Genomic DNA, 20,936 nt, shown 5'->3' with positions numbered 1-20,936 from the left:
AAACACATTGTTGTTCAACCACTTTTGTAAAATTTTCAACTAAATCTCCCTTAGATAACTGAAGTAGTGATTTATAGTTGACATGACCCATTCTTCCATGCCATAGCTCTGACTCATATAAGGCAGCTGTATAGGCACTAATAGACTCTTTGTTCCAGTCAAAAACAAAGCTTCTATCAGTCATGGCTACTGAGATAAGTTTGGATCCACTTGGATCACTAATCATGCATTATTTGCCTTTGAACACAAAAAAATACCCTTCAAGCAATTGTGCAATACTTAGTAGATTTCTATCAATTTTAGGTACTAAAAGGACATTTGAAACAATTTTGGTACTTAAAGGAGTGTCAATTAACACATCTCCATTTCCTTCTGCTTTGATGTACTGTCCATTACCAACCTTCACTTTTGAGTTAAAGTTTCTGTCTATGCACTTGAAGATAGTAGAATCAGGGGTCATATGGTTGGTGCAGCCACTGTCAATCAATCATCCTTTTGTGTTTTTTCTCTTGATTGCTGAACAAGAAACATCAAACATTTGCTCCTCCTAAGCATGGCTTTCTTCAGCTACTTGAGCTTGAGTGTTAGACTACTGTGATTGTTGTTGTTTTTGTTGGCCCCTATTCTCGAAAAATTTTTCAACATGGCCTAACTGCTTACAAACCTTTCATTGCATATCAGGTCTGTACCATCAATATGTTTCATGATGACTAGTCCTTTTACAATGAGAGCATGGTGGATATTTTCTCTTTCTTCCACCTCTTTTGGACTTGTCTGACCAGTTCTTCTTCCCTTTGTAACTGAAAGAGCTCGAGGTTGGTCTGCTCTTGGCTTGAAATGCACTTTCATGATGCTCCTCCTGTCTGCCAGCTTTTCTTTGTTCTTGAGCATAAAGAGCATTGGTTAGCCCAGTCAAAGAGATTGTTGACAATTCTCTTGAGTCTTCTAGGGAAGAGATCTTGGCTTCATATCTTTCAGGTAAAGTTGTAATAACCTTTTCCACTATTCTGCTTTCACTGAATTGATTCCTACTCAGTCTTATATTGTTCACAACAACCATAATCCTATCTGAGTATTACTTAATTGTCTCTGTCTCCTTCATTTTCAAGTTTTCAAAATCCCTTCTTAAATTGATGAGTTGTTGCTGTCTTGTTTTTTCAATGCTTTGAAACTCTTCTTTAAGCTTGTCCCAAGCCTGCTTTGGAGTCTCACAGGCTATAATCATTGTGAAAATCAAGTCTGACACACTGTTTTGAAGACAGGACATTGCCTTGTACCTCTTGGCTCTATCATCAAAGTGTTGCTTGATTTAAGCTACCGTGGTGTTAGCTGTTAAGGGTGGTGGTTAAAAATCAGCATTGACAATCTCTTATAAGTCAAATGGTTGCAAGTAAGTCTTCATTTTTACTACCCAAATACGGTAGGTTTCACCATTAAACATAGGTGGTGGAGCTGGAGAGAAACTGGATGAAAACATGTGGTTTTGAGAATAGAAAAGAGAAAAGGCCCTCTAAGATGTTGGCTCTTGATACTAATTGTTGGTGTTAAGAACAGAATTAAAAGACAAAGCTAAGTCTTGAGCAACAAGCTTCAATGACTTGCAACAAAAAATAACAAAATTTTAGGCTGTTTAGTTAAAAAGAATTACTTAATCTGAATAAAAAATAAAGAGAAAGAAATGTTGAAAATGTTCATCAATCATAATTGAATTTTTTTACAACCATTTAAACAAGTAAACAACTTGACTAAAGCTCAAGGCTATCACCTAAAGACACCTAACACCACTAAGTTGTCCTGAAACTTATAAAACATAACTTGTACACATAGTTAAGCTGATTTATCAACCCAATCAACACCTAATGAAAGCAAATACATTATCAACTTAGTTCAAATGTGTTGGAACTAAGAACAAAGATGAATGAAAAAGGACAGAAGCTTGTGCTTGAAGCCTCGATGGCTTGATGAACAAACAAGAAAATCAGCCAAGAAACTTTGAACAAATTACTTGAGTAGAACTAGAAAATGAATGACAAGTTTGATGGATTTTTCATTACAAAATGAATTGAGGCATAAAGCCATTACATATACCAGTCAATAAGCTGGTGAAAAGAAAACAAAGTCACCTAAACAACTACCTACTACCACTAAGTAGTCTTGAAAATAGTTAAACATAACTTGCACACATAGGTAAGCTGATCTATCAATCTATCAGCACCTAATTACATCAAACATATTACCAACTTAGTTCAAAACTAACTATGAAACAAAACATTAACTTGAAGTAACAAAATCAGCAGCATTGGTTTCATCTGCAACTGCATGGTTCGGCAGCTTGGTTTGCTCCTTGTGCTGCATGCAGGCCAACTTCAACAAAATGGAACTAAGTGGAAAAATACAAAATGCAAACATAAGCAACATTTTGTTCTGCTGCAACATGTATGACTCGACAAAACGGGTTGCCTGAAAGCCATTTCTTAACAATAACAGCAGCATGGTTGGCCATTTTCAATAGTTAAGAACTACATGCTTTTTCTTGTTGTTCTATTATTGACTGCAAGTTGTAAGTAATCTCAAACTCTTTGCCTTATTGAGCCTCCTTTCTCTTTGCTCCCATCTATGCTTCCCTTTGACTCTCTTCTTTCCACTAGTATCGCCTCATTTTCGTAAAGGTTATCAATGGCAACTTTTATCAACATAGATAGTAAAACATGTAACATTATATAATTGATGTTCATATAAATGAAATAATTATGATTTAGAAATGTCTAAAAACAATAGAGACACCAGAGGAAGAGAGATTTCTCAACTCACCGTTGTCCATTGGAATTATTTGTCCATTGGCAATGGATGAATTTTGATCTAAAAGTGATGTATGGCCTTCTGATGGTTGTCCTCCTACAAACCCTTGTTTCAGATGTGGTGTGGGAAGTGGACTTGAATCAGCCTCCCGTTCAGATAATATATTAAATATTTGATATAACAGTTTCATTTAATAGAAGATGAAGAGAAATTTTTTAACTGACCATCATCGATTAAAATTATTTTATCATTGACCGATACTAGATTTAGATCTGAAAATGATGTATGGCCATGTTTTGATGGTTGTTCTCTTATCACCCGACATTGGAAATGGTCCTGAAGATGAACTATTCAGATGACTTATAAAATCCAAGTCTAAGCCAGCCTGCGGGCTCAGGTCATCTGAGAGAATAATTATCGGAGCCATAGGGTTAGACTTGGGAACCAACTTTTGTGCCACATTAACAAAAGAAAAGGATATTGGCACAAACCAGCAGGGGGAAAGTCTTGAGGATCGTCTAGAAGGTATCAAAAGGAACTTTCATATGAAGAGGTATCTAGTAGTGGTCAACTTGAATTAGGCTCCCTTTAAAGTGGGTTCATGATATATTAAATAGTTGATTAATTCAAGAACATAGTAAAAATAATAACGAAAAGGATGAAAGAACAAGTAGCAATGGCTTATCAGAAAGGTTGTTTTCTGAAAGCAGATAGAAATTTCAGAATGAAATAAAAGTAACATCAATCTTTTATTGCAAGTTGTTGATGTTGAGGAATAGATAAATGGAATGTTTTTGCACATTTTAAACTATTCTCCCATTCAGGAAATTGGCCACGGAGAATTGCTGAATAAAGGTGGATAATGTATCTGTTGTGAAATTTGTGGATCTGATCCTTTCTCTGATGCCAAAAAGTAGGCATTGCAGTAAATGCATGGAACAACAGCTTTCTTCCAATCCACAGGATAGTAAAACTCCTTCATGCATTCAGTGCAAGAAGTCCTAAATAATGGTCGGAGTCTAAGCGGAGGAGCAGGTTCCTTCCTTCTACGTCCGCTTGTTGGTATTTTATTAGAAAAGAAGGGTTTGTTTGATTGGCGAAATTGATTTTCTGGAAAATCAATTTCAAGTTTTCCAGTATTTGATTGGCGGTAAATGATTTTCTATTGTAAAATATTTCACAAAACACGAGAAAAGGAGTTCTTGTTTTAGGAAAATGTCTTACAGTTTTGAATTCGGTAAGACATTTTCCGGAAAATGACCCATTCTTCTCCCCTTTCCCCTTCTCTTTCCCTTTCCCCTACCCCTTTCCCCCACCTCTTCCCTTTCCTGTTTCGAAGCCTACAATCGCCTCCAAGCCATGGCAGTGGCCTTCGGAGAGAAGTTATCGATTCCCAAAAATTGTAGCCCTCGACAGTCAATCTGATGGAAAAAGCTCTCTCATTGAAGCTTTGCTTGGATTGCGTTTCAATGTGCATGAAATTGAAATGGGTACTCGTCAACCTCTCATTCTGCAGATGGTTCATTACCGTTCTACACTTGAGCCTCGTTGTCGCTTTCAGGAGGTTTTTGTTTTTAGAGTTGGGTGCTTTTGGTTTAATAACTTTATTTTTAGGGGGTTTGTTTTTATGTTTCTATTTAAAGTTTTTTTATTGATTTTTTTATATGCTGAATCGGGCTTTTATCTGTGTTTATTTAATTTATATGAAGTAATAACTAGATTTTGGATGGAAGAATTTCAAATTGTATAATCAAAAGAAATATTTAGAATCTATGATCGAAAAATTTAAGGCTTTTTCTTTATAATAAATTAGATGGATCAATTTTGTTAAATATTGGTAATGTATCTATTTACCAAGGATTTATTTTGTTTTAGATCTGAATAATCTTAAACTATAGGGTTAATGTTTGCTAGAAAAAAGTTTTTTTCTGTAACATCTGGGTGTTCATTGAGTAAATGCTCCATTTGAGCAGCTTCCTTTGTTTGCATTGTCTTCTTTTTCGTTGATACTTAAAATTGACAATTGAAAACAGGAAGAAGATTCTAAAGAATATAGAAGTCCAGTTGTTTCAGCATCAACAATTGCGGATGTCATAAAATCAAGAACCGAAGCACTTCTGAAGAAGACTAAAACTTCAGTTTCTCCTAAGCCAATTGTAATGAGAGCTGAATTTGCACACTGTCCTAACCTCACCATCATTGATACCCCAGGATTTGATTAGAAGGTAGCTTGCTGGTTCATTTGAAAAAGGAAAATTCAGACTTGGATTGATCGAAATCTTTGTAGCAAAATGATCTTATTAATGAATCACATTATATTGATTGAAATACTTTGTTGCAATGCAGCATGTTTGACACTATAAAAAGCTAGTTCATCTACCATTTTCTGTTGTTTGAAGTCTGAACTTTAGGGGTAAATGTGAAGATTCTAACTGTGTAAAGTTTCATGCCTCTTGAGGTGCCATTGGCTCGCATGCAGCTTCTGATGTATGAACTATTTTAAGGCTTGAGTTAGCATCTTCCATCCTTTGTAGGTAATAAAAGTTTGTTTCTACCATACTGCAGTGAGAAGAAACCTGTATAACTTATTTGCTGATGATATTTGTTATCCAAGGCTGGATTTCCGGACTTTTTATTTTTGACCCTATTCAGATTGAAATTATTTGTTATTCTCCTTCCTCTGTTAAAAGTTTTCACTAGGTGAATGAAAATGCAAAAAATATGTCTTTTTTTGTGTATAAAATGTTGGATCGCCGGCACCCCTACGGCGCAGCGGAAAAATTTAATAATCGGCGACCCTAACCACGGATCCATGTGTGAGGAACGAATCGGGGTGAAAAGGGTTACGAAATTACCTAATGCTGTTCTGAGTAGACAGCAACTTCTCAACAACGTGTAGTCTGATCTACAGTCGAACTAAGCCGCAATCTATCGAGACTCCGACCTTTACGTGATCCACCTAGTTGACTACGAACGGAAGAAATCCCCAAAACAATTTTGAGAGTGAATTTTCTTTGACGGCTGCTAGACCAAAACAAAGAAAAACGGGATACTTATATCCTTATTATTTATTTTTTAGGGTTTTTATTTATGAATTAAAATAAATATAATAATATTTTAAACCGAAATTATAATTACATTAATTATAATATAATTTCGGTAAACCATATATTTATTTGAATTCATATGCTAACCTCATTATGTGTACAACAACCTTGTACATAATGTGTTGGAAATCGAATTAAATTAATTCTATAATTAATTTAATTCAAGTGACACCTAAAAACAATACCAACTATGGTTTATTCCGTTCATTTTAACTATAGGGTGTGACCCTGTAGGTTCTTGTAACGTTAGTAGTAATACTAGAACGATTCCAATGTTACAAACAATGAGTGGCATCTAGCAATGCATCATTGCTACCTAAGTCACAAGAGATCATGATTCGACATACCCTTTTATGATTAACCTTTTATGCAATAATCCTTAAGTCCTTTATCTTTGGATTGGACACAAGTCATGGAATAGTCACACTTGTATAGTCCATTCCATGTTCCTTAATATTTTAAGCAGACTACGATATACAAATACGTATGACATCTCATATCAACTTATTTGAGCATGGCCATGCATTTCTAGTCTCACTTAATCAAGTGGCCTAAGATATTACTCCCATTATGTAGGAGGGACTTATTCTATATCGACCAACCATATCCCTCTACATCGATTGTGGTATATCCAACACTAGCCTTTATAGAACAACCAGTTACGGTGTACGTTTGACTGTATCAAAATATACTACTCACGATGTTGTGATTATGATGATCTCAAGTCTGAGGATCATATACATATTAATCACTATGAGTAATGTCGTGACAATTACATAATAATCCGAGAAACATACTCATAATGGGTCAGTCCAATATGTTGTTCTCTAACACACATATTCATACATCGATTCTGATATTCCATATCAATGATAACTCTTTATCATCAATCAACTACATGTTAGTCCTAATGCATTATTGTTGTCCTATCCAACAATAATACTTGACTAAGGATCTTTTAAGAATAATCATATTATTCTTAGGACATTATTAGAAAACAGTTTATTTATACACACAGAAAAGAAACTGAAATAATAATGGTAACGCCTTATATTAATAAACATGATAAATCAAGTATGTTATTAAAACCATCTAATGATAAATAGAGGCCATTAATCAATTGTGCCGAACCATAGTAAACATTATTGAGATAAAAGGAACAACAATTATTCTTAATAATTATCTTAAAACCAATTTTGTCTAAATAAGAAATTGAAATAATATTTTTAGTCAAACTGGGCATATAATAACAATCCTCTAAACATAAACCAAGTCCACTAGGCAAAGATAAACTTTTGCTCCATTTCCAACTCGTAGGTCCACATCTCCTCTAGCCAAATTCTTACTCCTTTGCAGTCCCTGTACAGAAGTACAAATGTGAGAACCACAACCAGTATCTAATACCCATGAAGTAGTAGTTGATAAATTAATATCAATAACATAAATACCTGAAGCAGACGTTCCGCTTATTTTGGCCTTCTTGACTTCCTCAAGATAGATAGGGCAGTTCCGCTTCCAATGTCCAGTCACACCACAATGAAAACAGTTTCCTTCCTTAGCCACCCCTCCTTTAGGTTTCAATGCAGCCTTAACTTTTCCAGGCTTGGGCCTACCTTTTCGCTTGGGCTTTGTCTGAACTTTGGCCTTTCCCTTGCCCTTATTATTACGAACCATCAGTATAGGCTTGGGTCCAACCTTTTTCATGTTGCCTTCAGCAGTTCGTAACATACTGAGCAACAGTGGCAGAGTCTTATCAATTTCATTCATATTGAAATTGAGGACAAACTGGCTATAGCTATCCGGCAACGATTGCAGAATAACATCAGTGGCCAACTCTTGGCTCAATAGAAACCCAAGCTTAGACAGGCTTTCAATATAGCCAATCATCTTAAGGACATGAGGTCATACTGGGCTTCCTTCAGCCAGCTTACATTGGAATAGGGCCTTAGAGATATCGAACCTCTCTTATCGTGCTTGCCCCTGATAAAGTTCTTTCAGGTGCTCAATCATTTCATAAGCAACCATGTCCTCATGTTGCTTCTGAAGTTCAGGATTCATAGTGGCAAGCATAAGACATCCAACGTCTACCATGTCATCGAGATGCTTCCTGTAAGCATCTCTATCAGCCCTCGAGGAATTAGTGGGTGGTTCTTTAGGAACTGGTTGTTCAATGACATATAATTTTCGTTCTTGTTTGAGGACAATCCTCAAGTTACGGAACCAGTCAAGAAAATTTAAACCATTCAACTTGTCCTTCTCAAGGACCGATCGTAATGATAGTGTATTTGTGTTTGCAGCCATAATATATCTACAACAATGAAATTATGCGTGTAAAAATTATCAAATTTATATCAATCATTAAAAGGACTTAATTAAATGATGTTCCCACTATTTTATTACAAAACTAATACCCTCATAGATTAGTTTCGGAAAGACTTTCTCGAAAAGTATTTCAAGTGGGTTAAGGATCCATATTTCACCTCCTCTTAAGTCAGCTTTGGCTTTACTCTCAAGATTACGGTTATTTAGGTAAGCAACACTTTGCTAATTACATCATATGTAATTCCTAAAATTTGGTAAACAACTCTTGTTCTAATCATTTTATGATTTATCCAAATTACTCGCCTCTAGGTTTCTAATCCTATTAGAATAACCTAGTTAAGTCATTAACCAATTTTAACCAGCAAATATCACTTGTTTATTCTTCGCGTTTAACCAAGATAAATACTAGTACTTCGCTTTAGCAGAACCTACACAGTATTGATCGAGGCCTTAACGAGGACAAAATTGGAAGGCTATGTTGACTTAATATTTTAATAGAGAGATTTTATTAAGATCATTCCATCTTTCCAATTATGGTTTACTTTAGTCCATTTAGCCATTTAATTGATCTCATCAATTAATGTGGTTCAATATTATCAAATTTTAACATGCTTAAAATTTGGCATACTTTTGACATCCATAGCATCTCATACATGAATAAAGCAATAAATAAATGCCATAGTTATAGCCCATAAACTAAGGTGGCACAACCCAAGCCAATGGGTGAACCAAAAGGAAACCTAAAGGTGTAAGCCAGTTTTCAAGCTATCAGTCCACACTTGTTGTCCCATCTTCCTTCTCGGCTAGCCCACAGCAACTCTTGCAGATTACAATATGTAGAAACTCGTTTTACATACGAGTGAGTAAGATGAGAAGAGAAATACAAGAGAATAGTAGCAAGGCACGACACGCAGGCCGTATTTATAAAATTACAACCTTTTATCAAATGGGCTGTCGGGCTATAACTATGCATTTCGAACACCGTGCATATAAAAAATAGCATACATAAATAAACACTTTTGTTAAGGTGTATTAAAACATATCCTTTCAACTTTTATGGCCCATCAAGTTTTATTTATTAAAAAAAAACATACTTTAAGAAGATGGAGGCTGAGGCGGTGGAGGGAGCGGGCCCTCGCGGTATGGACCAGGGGTGCGGGGGCGGAGCCCCCACGGTACGAACTGCATACCCCATTCAAACCTCGTGATTCGATAACTGTTACCAACAAAATCGTGTTTTCGGGATTTTAATCCCTGAGGTTTCATGCCGGAACAACCCTTGTTCCGTTAACCAGTTAACTCTTACTGGAAACTGTCAACACCACCGTCGCACCATCATAGACCTATTAACACTTAACAGTAATAACATAAAACCAATTCGGCCATAACACCATGATTAACAATTAATCCATTGTCAAAAGGAACGATTATCTGGTTACTGTTAAACGATTTAAACAGTCAGAAATTTAATAAAATTGAAGCATGCATCTCATACAATTGCATCACCCAAGTACTTAAACCCGAGTCCGTGTTACACAAGTGGCTCTGATACCACTGTTGGATCGCCGGCACCCCTACGGCGCAGCGGAAAAATTTAATAATCGGCGACCCTAACCACGGATCCATGTGTGAGGAACGAATCGGGGTGAAAAGGGATACAAAATTACCTAATGCTGTTCTGAGTAGACAACAACTTCTCAACAACGTGTAGTCTGATCTACAGTCGAACTAAGCCGCAATCTATCGAGACTTTGACCTCTACATGATCCACCCAGTTGATTACGAACGGAAGAAATCCCCAAAATAGTTTTGAGAGTGAATTTTCTTTGACGGCTGCTAGACCAAAACAAAGAAAAACGGGATACTTATATCCTTATTATTTATTTTTAGGGTTTTTATTTTTGAATTAAAATAAATATAATAATATTTTAAACCGAAAATTATAATTACATTAATTATAATATAATTTTGGTAAACCATATATTTATTTGAATTCATATGCTAACCTCATTATGTGTACAACAACCTTGTACATAATGTGTTGGAAATCGAATTAAATTAATTCTATAATTAATTTAATTCAAGTGACACCTAAAAACAATTCCAACTATGGCTTATTCCGTTCATTTTAACTATAGGGTGTGACCCTGTAGGTTCTTGTAACGTTAGCAGTAATACTAGAACGATTCCAATGTTACAAACAATGAGTGGCATCTAGCAATGCATCATTGCTACCTAAGTCACAAGAGATCATGATTCGACATACCCTTTTATGATTAACCTTTTATGCAATAATCCTTAAGTCATTTATCTCTGGATTGGACACAAGTCATGGAATAGTCACACTTGTATAGTCCATTCCATGTTCCTTAATATTTTAAGCAGACTACGGTATACAAATAAGTATGACATCTCATATCAACTTATTTGAGCATGGCCATGCATTTCTAGTCTCACTTAATCAAGTGGCCTAAGATATTACTCCCATTATGTAGGAGGGACTTATTCTATATCGACCAACCATATCCCTCTACATCGATTGTGGTATATCCAACACTAGCCTTTATAGAACAACCAGTTACGGTGTACGTTTGACTGTATCAAAATATACTACTCACGATGTTGGGATTATGATGATCTCAAGTCTGAGGATCATATACATATTAATCACTATGAGTAATGTCGTGACAATTACATAATAATCCGAGAAACATACTCATAATGGGTCAGTCCAATATGTTGTTCTCTAACACACATATTCATGCATCGATTCTGATATTCCATATCAACGATAACTCTTTATCATCAATCAACTACATGTTAGTCTTAATGCATTATTGTTGTCCTATCCAACAATAATACTTGACTAAGGATCTTTTAAGAATAATCATATTATTCTTAGGACATTATTAGAAAACAATTTATTTATACACACAAAAAAGAAACTGAAATAATAATGGTAACGTCTTATATTAATAAACATGATAAATCAAGTATGTTATTACAACCATTTCATAATTGATCTTTGGGCATACTCTAACATAAAATGCACAATGTTGGGAGCATTTGTACAAGACCATAATTACAAATTTGCTATGACATAAGACCATAAGTACCAATTTGCTATGACTGGCATGGTCGTCTTACCTTATATGTTCTTGCAATTTCAAAGCCCTTGCACTAGTAACAGAAGCTATTGAATGATAAAAAATTGCCATAGGATAAGGTCTTTTAATGTCTAAACTTGCCTTGTCTATGGTGTTGTTCAATCAATTGCAGGTACAAACTAATATGTTCAATTGCTCATTAGATCTAATGATATAAAAGATAATGTTTGTGTTTTCATTGTTGCTCACCAATTGTTGGGTGATAAATCAATCTCCAATTTTCCTTTAAATTTTTTCGCAGCTACTTGGTGACAGTCATGGGTTTAGTGACTCCATAGAGTGTGTCATTAGCATTGGTTGATACATATTCCGTGTTCGTTAAAGGCTTACCACGACAACCAAGGGTACTGCTGGTTGTCATTGTTGGAGACTAGGTATGTTACAAGGCTTATTATGCATTTCATCACCATGGTGTTATCTCTTATCATAATTTGATGTAAAAACATGTGTTTTATCTGATAGCAGGCCTTGTCATTTCTCTCACTAGCCGCGGCTTGCACAACTGCTAGTGTGACAAGTCTTTTGGTCAATGTCAGCTCGACATATTGCCCGTCAAAGATATGCAGTAGATATCAGTTGTCTGCAGCTATGGCTTTCATGTTGTGGTTTCTATCCTTTGCTTTAACTTTCTTCAATCTTTGGCTCCTTTTGTCTTTTTAGCGACTCACAACTTCCAAGTTCCAACCCTTTCTTCATACACAAAAAGTTCAGCAGGCAGATCCTGCCAGTTCCATAGATGTTCAAATTAAGAAGTGTACATTAACAGTATTATATACAAACATCAAAATCTTGAACGATAAAATTGAATTTCAATGTTTTTTGAATAAAGTTTGCTGCCAATTTACGATTCATTGATTCATTTATCTAGTTCATACGGTTAATATTCTAGCTTAATAATTGAGTATTATTATATATTTAATTTGATTTATTTAATTATAAATAAATCATTGCAATATATGTAAAAACAATTTAAAATATAAAAATTTATTAATATATATTAATATATGTAAAAACAACTTTTCCGGAAAATATTTTCAGGAAATCTGCCAAACAGTAGAAAATATTTTACACAGATTCAATCAAACACCAGAAAATATTTTCCAGTAAATCATTTTACAGAAAAGTAAAATATTTTCTAGAAATCATTTTACGGAAAACATTTTACTGGCAATCAAACGGACCCGAAAACTAAAATGATGAAGAAAACTGAATTGAGAAATCAAGTAATTGAAATGGAAAAGGTACATTTTATTGAATTGAAACTAGTTGTTTATATACTAGACAAGTTAACAACTACTAACTAAAAATTGGCTAATAACAGAATCATAATCTTTAACAAAAATCTTTAAAAAATCTGAAATAAATCAAAGTTATGATTATATCTAAAAATAGCTAGATTATGATAACTAAAGCAAATCTTCAACACTCTTCCTTGCTTCAGTTGCTGCAAACACCAACTGTTGTTTTCAAAACTTGAAATTTGCTTACTGGGAGTGGCTTGGTGAAGATATTTGCAACCTGCTCCTCTATTTTGCAATGAACCAGTATAACCTTACCTTCTTTTTGCTCTTCCCTAAAAAAGAAAAGCTTAATGTTGAAATGCTTAGTTTTCCCATGAAATACTGGATTATGAGAAATTGCAATGGCAGCTTGATTATCAACGAAAATCTTTGTGTTTTCCTTCTGTTCAAGGTTAAGATCACTTAATAATTTTCTCAACCACAAAGCTTGATTAACAGCGACTGCTGCAGCAATAAATTCTGCTTCTGTAGTGGATTGAGCCACAGTTTCTTGCTTCTTCAAGCTCTACGAGAAGACACCAGGTCCAAAAGTAAATCAATAGCCTGATGTACTCCTCATGTCATCAATGGAACCTCCCCAATCACTATTAGAGAAGCCAACAAGCTTGAACTCCTTGCTTCTTGTGAATTTAACACCAAAATTACTCATGCCTTTGATATAACAAACTACTCTCTTGGCAGCCTTGAGATGCAATTCACTGGCACAATGCATAAATCGTGACAAAATACTTACAGCATTAAAAATATCACGTTGTGTTGCTGTAAGATACATTAAGCAACCAATCAAACTTCGAAAATATCCCTTATCAACTTTATCAGCTCCATCTTCTTTACACAGCTTCTCCTTTTGATTCATAGGAGTGCTTACTTCATTGCACTCTTCAAGCTTGAATTTCTTCAAGATTTCCTTGGCATACTTCTTCTGGTAGATGAATACTTTATGCTCAGCCTATTTAATTTCCATTCCAAGAAAAAAGACATCAGTCCGAGATCTGTCATCTCAAAAACCTTCATCATCTCTTGCTTGAATTCCTCAAGCAACCATGTATCATTTCCTATTAGCAAGAGATCATCAACATAAAGAGAGACTATCAAAATATCATTTTTCTGATGTTTGACATAAAGAGTGGTCTCAAACAGATTTTTTTCAAAACCAAGCTCAGCAAATGATCATCTATCTTACTGTACCAAGCTCTGGGAGCTTGTTTCAGTCCATAACGAGTCTTCTTGAAAGAAACACCTTGTTTTCCTCTCCTTTCCTCACAAAACCTTTAGGCTATTCAACATAAATTTCTTCATGTAAAATGAAATTTAAAAAAAGTTGATTTTACATTAAGCTGATACACTCTCCAATTCATTTGAGCAGTTACAACAAGTAAAAGTCTTATGGTGTCCAAACGAGCAACTGGCGCGGATGTGTTTGAATAGTCCATGGTAAAAACTTGTGCATAGCCTTTGACCACAAGTCTTACTTTGTGCTTTTTGATTGAGCCATAAGCATTAAGCTTGGTTCTGTACACTCACTTGACTCCAATCACCTTCCTATCATGGGGTCGATCAACCAACTCCCATGTTTTGTTTTTCTCAATCATGGACAACTCCTCATTCTTTGCAACCACCTATTTTATGTCCTTCATTGCCGTAGTAAAATCTGCAAGTTCACAAATAGCTATATTACATCTTGCATAAATGTCAGTAAGCAATCTAGTACCCATTGTTGGAGCATCATATACCAACTCATTCAGCCAATTTTTATCTTTATCTATGGTTGAAACAGGAAATTTAAGTTTCAAATCTGCTGTGCTTTGACCACTTTTCTCATTCCAGTTCTGCTATTTATTTTCCACCAAATGAACCTCTCTACTTATAACAATTTTCCCAGACTATGGTTGGAAAATTTTGTAAGCTTTTGCAACAGTGCTATAGCCGATAAAGACTCCTAAAAGTTTCTTTTTGTCTAACTTGTATCTCTTGATCTGAGGAACGCGAGTGAAGCACAAACAACCAAATATTTTAAGCAAATTTAAAGATGGTTTATGACCATACCAAGCCTCATAGGGTGTTTGATCCTTGACCGCTTTTGTGGGCAATCTATTCTGTAGGAAAACTGCAGTATAAGCTACTTCTGCCCAGATTTTTTTGGGTAAATTTTTCTCATGCAACATACATCTGGTCATGTCTAAGATGTATTTATTTTGCCTCTCACTAACTCCATTCTATTGCAGAGTATAGGGAGTTGTTAATTGATGCTCAATGCCAACTTCTTCACAAAATACATTGAAATTTTCTGATGTATACTTCTTGTTGTTATCGGACCTCAATATTTGAATGTGGTTGCCACTTTGATTTTCCAAAGTCTTCTTGAATTTCCAGAACACTCCATCCACTTCTGACTTGAATTTTAAGAAGAAAATCCAACACATTCTTGTAAAATCATCAATAAAAGTAACATAATACCTACTACCTACTGAAAGTGTTCTTTAAGGTCCAGAAATGTCTGTGTGAATCAACTGCAACTTACAAGTGGCTCTCCATGCTATCTATGGAAATGACTTCCTATTTTGCTTTCCAAATTGACATATGTGATCATCAAGTTTTGGAAGATCAATTGCCATTTTTTTAGACTTCATCTGTAGTATCCCCTGATGGTGATAGTGTCCAAGCCTTTTATGCCACAACATTATGAGGCTTTCTTTGATTATAAAAGTTGATTGCTCATCTTGCATTGGATTGAGGGAAAAACTCTTTCCTGCCATCTTAACTTCGAACATCTTCTGTCCTGTAACATCCTCTATCACACATGCCTTTTCCATGAACTTCACTTTGAACCCTTCTCTACTAATTGGCCAACACTAAGTAGGTTTTGATCAATATCAGGTACATATAAAACATCAGTAATGAACTTGGTACCTGAATAGCTTGTAATGGCTATAGTGCTCTTTCCTTTGATTGCAATGTAGTCACCGTTCCCAATTTTGACCTTCTTGGACTTGGTACTCTTCAGTTCTTTGAGCAACTTTTTGTCATGTATCATATGATTAGTGCAACCACTGTCAATGAGCCAACTTTCACTTGGTTCGTGACTAGTGAAACAAGTTGCAACAAAAAGCTGATATTCTTCTTCTTGATCTGCCACTTGCGTTTCATCTCCTTGTTGCTAATTTTTGTACTTACAAATAACAGCTTCATGTCCCATTTGGTTACACTTACTACACTTTGCATCTGGTCTTCTCCAGCACTTGAAAGGAAGGTGACCTTTCCTGCCGCAATGTTGACATGGAGGATAATCCTTCTTTACTCTTGATATTCTATTTCCAATTTTACTTTTGTTCCCAAAAGTAGAGCTTTCTCCACTCGCAGCGTGAAACTTTTTGTTCTTTGACCTTCTTTTCTTTCCATCATCTTGATGCTTAATTAGTAGAGCACCTTCGACAACCCTTTCTTGCCTCATTATACGCCTTTACTCTTATGCTTGTAAAGCACTTAAGAGTTCCTTCAAAGTAATCTTTGACATATCCTTCGTGTTCTCTAAGGTGGTGATGGTAGCCTCAAACCTTTCAGGTATTGTTACAAGAATTTTCTCCACAATCCTTGAATCTACTAGAGATGAACCTAGCAACCTGACCTTATTGGCTATGTTAAGGAGCCTTTCAGAATACTCCTTGACTGTCTCAGTCTCCTTCATCTTTTGCAGCTCAAAATCACGTACAAGATTCAACACTTGCATCCTTCGAATTCTCTCGTCTCCCTCGTACTTAGTCTTGAGATAATCCTATATCTCCTTTGCTGACTTTAGAGACATAATTCGTGTGAAAATAGTTGGTAAAATTGTAGCAAACAAACAGGCTTTTGCCTTTGATTTCCTTGTCTTCTTTTCTTTTTGTGTTTTGGTCTATGCCACAGTAGGGTTGATAAGCAATGTAAGAATCTCGTAGTCTTTTTCCATGGCTTCCCAAAGATCTATAGCCTCCAGATAAGTCTCCATTCGCACTGCCCAAACATGATAATTATCTCAATCAAAAATAGGTGGCGCAATCGAAGAGAAATTAATTTCAGCTTCCATAATGTAGAAAACACTAACACAAGTCTCTCAAGAAGAAAGCTCTGATACCAATTGTTGGTATTTTATCAGAAAAGAAAACTAAAATGATGAAGAAAACTGAACTGAGAAATCAAGTAATTGAAATGAAAAATGTACATTTTATTAAACTGAAACTAGTTGTTTATATAGTAAACAAGTTAACAACTACTAACTAAAAATAGGCTAATAACAAAATCATAATCTTTAACAAAAATATCTAAAAATTCTAAAATAAATCAAAGTTATGATTATATCTAAAAATAACTAGATTATATGATATCTGAAACAAATCTTCAACACTGCATTAGTCCTCCTAATCTTTGCTTGAAATCTTGGCGTAAAAATAGGCTACACTTGTCCAAGAAACCAAGCATATAAGAAAAATCCAGAAACAAATGCTTACTAAAGAAACTTAATTCTCCTGATTGCTAAGCGACTAGCATAGAAAAAACGAGAACCATAAACTTCCCTGTTTTCACATTAAAAACAAGAAAAGGAGCCCACCCAGATGAAGAACAGCTGAAAATCATTCACAAGAAAACAGGTAGAAGAAATGCATGAGCAATATATAAACAACATAGAAAACAACTTACTGAACGAGTTTCAGTTTCTTGAGAACAAATGGACGACTTGAAGAGAGTCAAATTAGGATTTTTTTTTCTCCCCTCTTAAACTGTTAGATAATTAACAATTTTGAGAAACGAAAAGGGTATGGCGTCTCTTGCATAAACCAGATATTTACACTTAACCTGGCCTCATGTAACTGCATTTAACTAATCAATATTAAACTACATCCATAAAATTTTACTAAGTTCTTCATGAAAACTCAAAATGGAAGTTATTCATATAAATAATTTTCTGCATTCTCGAATTGCTATATATTTTATTATTTAAATAATTTCAAAAACTTCGACCTTGGAATACCATCTAACTCTTTTTCCTAACTCTTCTTCTTTGGTTTGGTTTTCTTTTTATTCTATTATTAACTGCTGCTGTTCCTTCGCCAATGAATGTAATCTCACACTCTCTGCCTTTGGCTTGTCCAAGTCGGGAGTTGCCTTGGTGAGCCTCACCGGTTTCTGTCATTACTTGGCTGCTGTTCAGCTCTGATGCTGGTGATATTACTTGTCGATAAAGCTCCTTTCATATGACATGGATCTTCATAAAGGCGATCAATAGCAACTTTTGTCAATGTAAAGACATAACATAATGAAATTCAACAGTCTATGATTAATCTTTGTTTGGACATACCAATGCCTGGGGAACATACATCTGGAACCGCAGGATGAACTTCCCATTCACTTGGATCCCAATCTGAGCTCAGAGATAAACCATGCTCATCTGTGAGAGCAAGCATTGGTTCCGTAGGATTAGACGCGAGACCAACTTTTATGTCATATTAACTAAAGAACACAAGTTATTGGCGCAAACCAGCAGGGGCGAAGTCTTGAGTATCGTCTGCAAAGTATCGAGATGTACCTGGTCGTTTATTCAGGCCCCTTTGAAATGGATTCATAATAGAATAAATATTTGATATAACAATTCCATATGAAAGAAAAATTTCTCAACTGACCATCATCCACCAATATTATTTGATCATTGACAAGTGCTGAATTTAGATCTGCAAATGATGAATAGCCTTGTCCTGATGGTTGTCCTCCTATCAACCCTTGTTTCGGATATGGTGTGGGAAGTGAACCGAAAGAATGATCTGCAAATGATGTATGGCCTTGTTCTGATGGTTTTGTTCCTGTTACCCCTTGCTTGAGATGTGCTCCAGCAATGGAACTTGAAGAAGTTTGTAAATACTCGCTAGGAGGGGAATCAAAGAACCAAGATTCTAAGTCATACAACCATTTCATATACATTTGATATACGAGCCCAACACTTAAATTTGCAGCAAGTGCAGCGCACACTTCTTGCAGTCTTCGTTCCCGAATAACCTGCATGGCACATTTGAAATAAAAATCATTTAACCAGCAGAAAGAACCAAGAGCTGCTTGCAGTCCTACAATTGTTTCATCTTACCTTATGTATGCCACCTCGATGAGAAACTTCGACGAAAATCCGATGCAAGTTTAGTTCTTTTCCCTGGAATGTAGGAACTCTGTGATTTTCAGAGAGAAACAAAAATTCTTAAAATCAAGAATACATTAAAGTAATAACAAAAGACCGAAACAAGAAGCAGCAAAAGGCTTACTGGAAAAGTTTGCTTTTGATAATGGATACAAGCTCCAGCATGATACGGAAGTAACGTGGATCTCTCAGTACAAGTTTATATTGATCATAATCAGTGAATACCGGTGAATTAGTTGAAGAGAGAGGTGGGAAAAACCTTGGTTGTGAAATTTGCGGAACTGAAGCCAAAAAGTAGCGATTGCAGAAAGGGCATAGAACCTCAGCGTTGATGCAAATCATAGGATATTCCATCTCCTTCTTGCATATGGTGCAAGCAGTCTTAAATGACGGTCGGTTTGTAACAGAAGGGAGAGGAAGAAACGATGTTGGATGTTGACGTTTCTTAGTCAGAGAATTTAACGTCGCAATATTGCTGACTGCATCAGGTTGCTTCCTTTTGCGTTGGCCTTGGATTCTTGTTCCTTTATCATCTTTCCCTTCATCATTACCAGTCATTGATCTTCGTAATCTTTTGTAAAAGTGACGAGTCTCTGTAATTCTCTTGATTTTTCTCTAAGCGACAAACAAACCAGAAAGAAAAAAATGGAAAAGAAACCTACCAAAATTGAAAATACCAAGCCGTCTCTTCATATAAACATGATACTTTATATTGAAACACAGTTCAAGTGATATAAGAAGTTCAGTTGACACAATTTTGAATTAGATTAAGATTAGAATTTTTAATTTGGTTATTTATCCAACCCTTAGATTCTTTAATTTAGTTATTTATCCAACCCTAATATTTACGAGATTAAACAGAAAGATTAAATTTTAAAAAAGAATCTAAATAGAATATTAGCTAATTTAAAATACATATTCTATTTGACCTGACTTATTTTTAATATATAATATATTATTTTATTTTTATATATTACATAATTTATATAAAAAAATTTAAATCTAGAATAATATATATTACTATAATATAAGTTAAATATTTTTCGAAGTACAGTTTTCTTGATGCATGGAAAGATCAACCTCTTCTTCCATTTGGAAAAGTATTTATAAGACGAAATCTTTGCTTTTTAAAAGTGTTAGATGGTGAGTTAAGAATAAGACGAAGATAGATGTTTTTAATGATCCTGCTGAAATTTTTTATGTTGAATCTATTTCGCTTGAAGGGTGTAAGAGTATGAAAGTTTATGATTTCTTGCACCCTGATGGCAGTTCTTGGGATATTGATATGGTAGAAGGGTTGCTTTCTACCTATGATACTCAACGGGTTTTGCGCAGGCGGGTTAGTTGGTTTCCGTCATAGAATTATTTGGCACTTCACCCATAATGGTATGTATCAGGTTGCTATTCGACTTTTCTCAAATATATCAAATTTCCACATTGATGGCCCATGGCAAGCACTTTGGATTAAAGCTTTGCCTGTTAAAGAGTGCATTTGGCGATGTATGAGGGGGTTTATTTCTTGTAACAGTAAATTTCTTCACCGTGGAATAAATATTGGTCCAAGATGTTTCGTTGCCGGCAGGTGGGGGAGGATATTGAGCATGCTATTTTCTAATGCACGTATGCTAGGGATGTCTGTCGTTTGATGGGAATCGATAGCCATTCTTTATTAATTATGGATTTTATCATGGTTCTTGCGGATTAACAAGTGGCGCATAGAGGGAAAATCCTTTGCACCATATGAAGGATATGGTTTCATAGAAATGTCGCGTTATGAAAACAGTAAACGCCAAGAATAGGGTATATCGAGCAGCATGCGAATGTCTATCTACACAGATGGCTGGCTGCTCACGTGGTTCATTAGGCTCAGACAGTATCGCCACAGCCGAGTACGGGTGGCGAGGTACAATGGCGTAAACCACTGACGGGTAAGCTTAAATGTAACATTGATGGGGCCGTTTTTACGAATAATGGAGTTGTTGGTTGGGCAGCTATTGTGAGGAGTGATTCGGGTCGTTTTGTTCGGTGCATAGCTGTTTTTAAGAGACGTAATTTGGACCCTTTTATGGCTGAAGTTATAGCT

General features: G+C 35.4%; 1 protein-coding gene across 2 annotated transcripts; it reads right to left on the bottom strand.

The window, feature by feature from the left end:
• Positions 1–17,412: 17,412 nt before the first annotated feature.
• On the bottom strand, positions 17,413–19,517 carry LOC121223782 (uncharacterized). Of its 2 annotated transcripts, none has more exons than XM_041106207.1 (6): positions 18,978–19,517; positions 18,806–18,884; positions 18,351–18,720; positions 18,209–18,256; positions 18,029–18,118; positions 17,413–17,935 (listed from the first exon to the last, which is right to left on the bottom strand). In XM_041106207.1, exons 1-6 carry the CDS (start codon positions 19,409–19,411, stop codon positions 17,847–17,849), a joined length of 1,110 nt encoding a protein of 369 aa, XP_040962141.1. In that variant the 5' UTR covers positions 19,412–19,517; the 3' UTR covers positions 17,413–17,846. The 2 variants fall into 2 exon arrangements, with proteins under 2 accessions (XP_040962141.1, XP_040962142.1); XM_041106208.1 differs by having other exon boundaries at positions 18,209–18,235.
• Positions 19,518–20,936: the final 1,419 nt, after the last annotated feature.

The sequence above is a fragment of the Gossypium hirsutum genome, chromosome D11 (genome assembly GCF_007990345.1).
Source record: "Gossypium hirsutum isolate 1008001.06 chromosome D11, Gossypium_hirsutum_v2.1, whole genome shotgun sequence".
NCBI classification, from domain to species: Eukaryota; Viridiplantae; Streptophyta; class Magnoliopsida; order Malvales; family Malvaceae; genus Gossypium; species Gossypium hirsutum.
The sequence above is the reverse complement of the archived record's forward strand: the minus strand, read 5'-3'. Positions and strand labels throughout refer to the sequence as shown.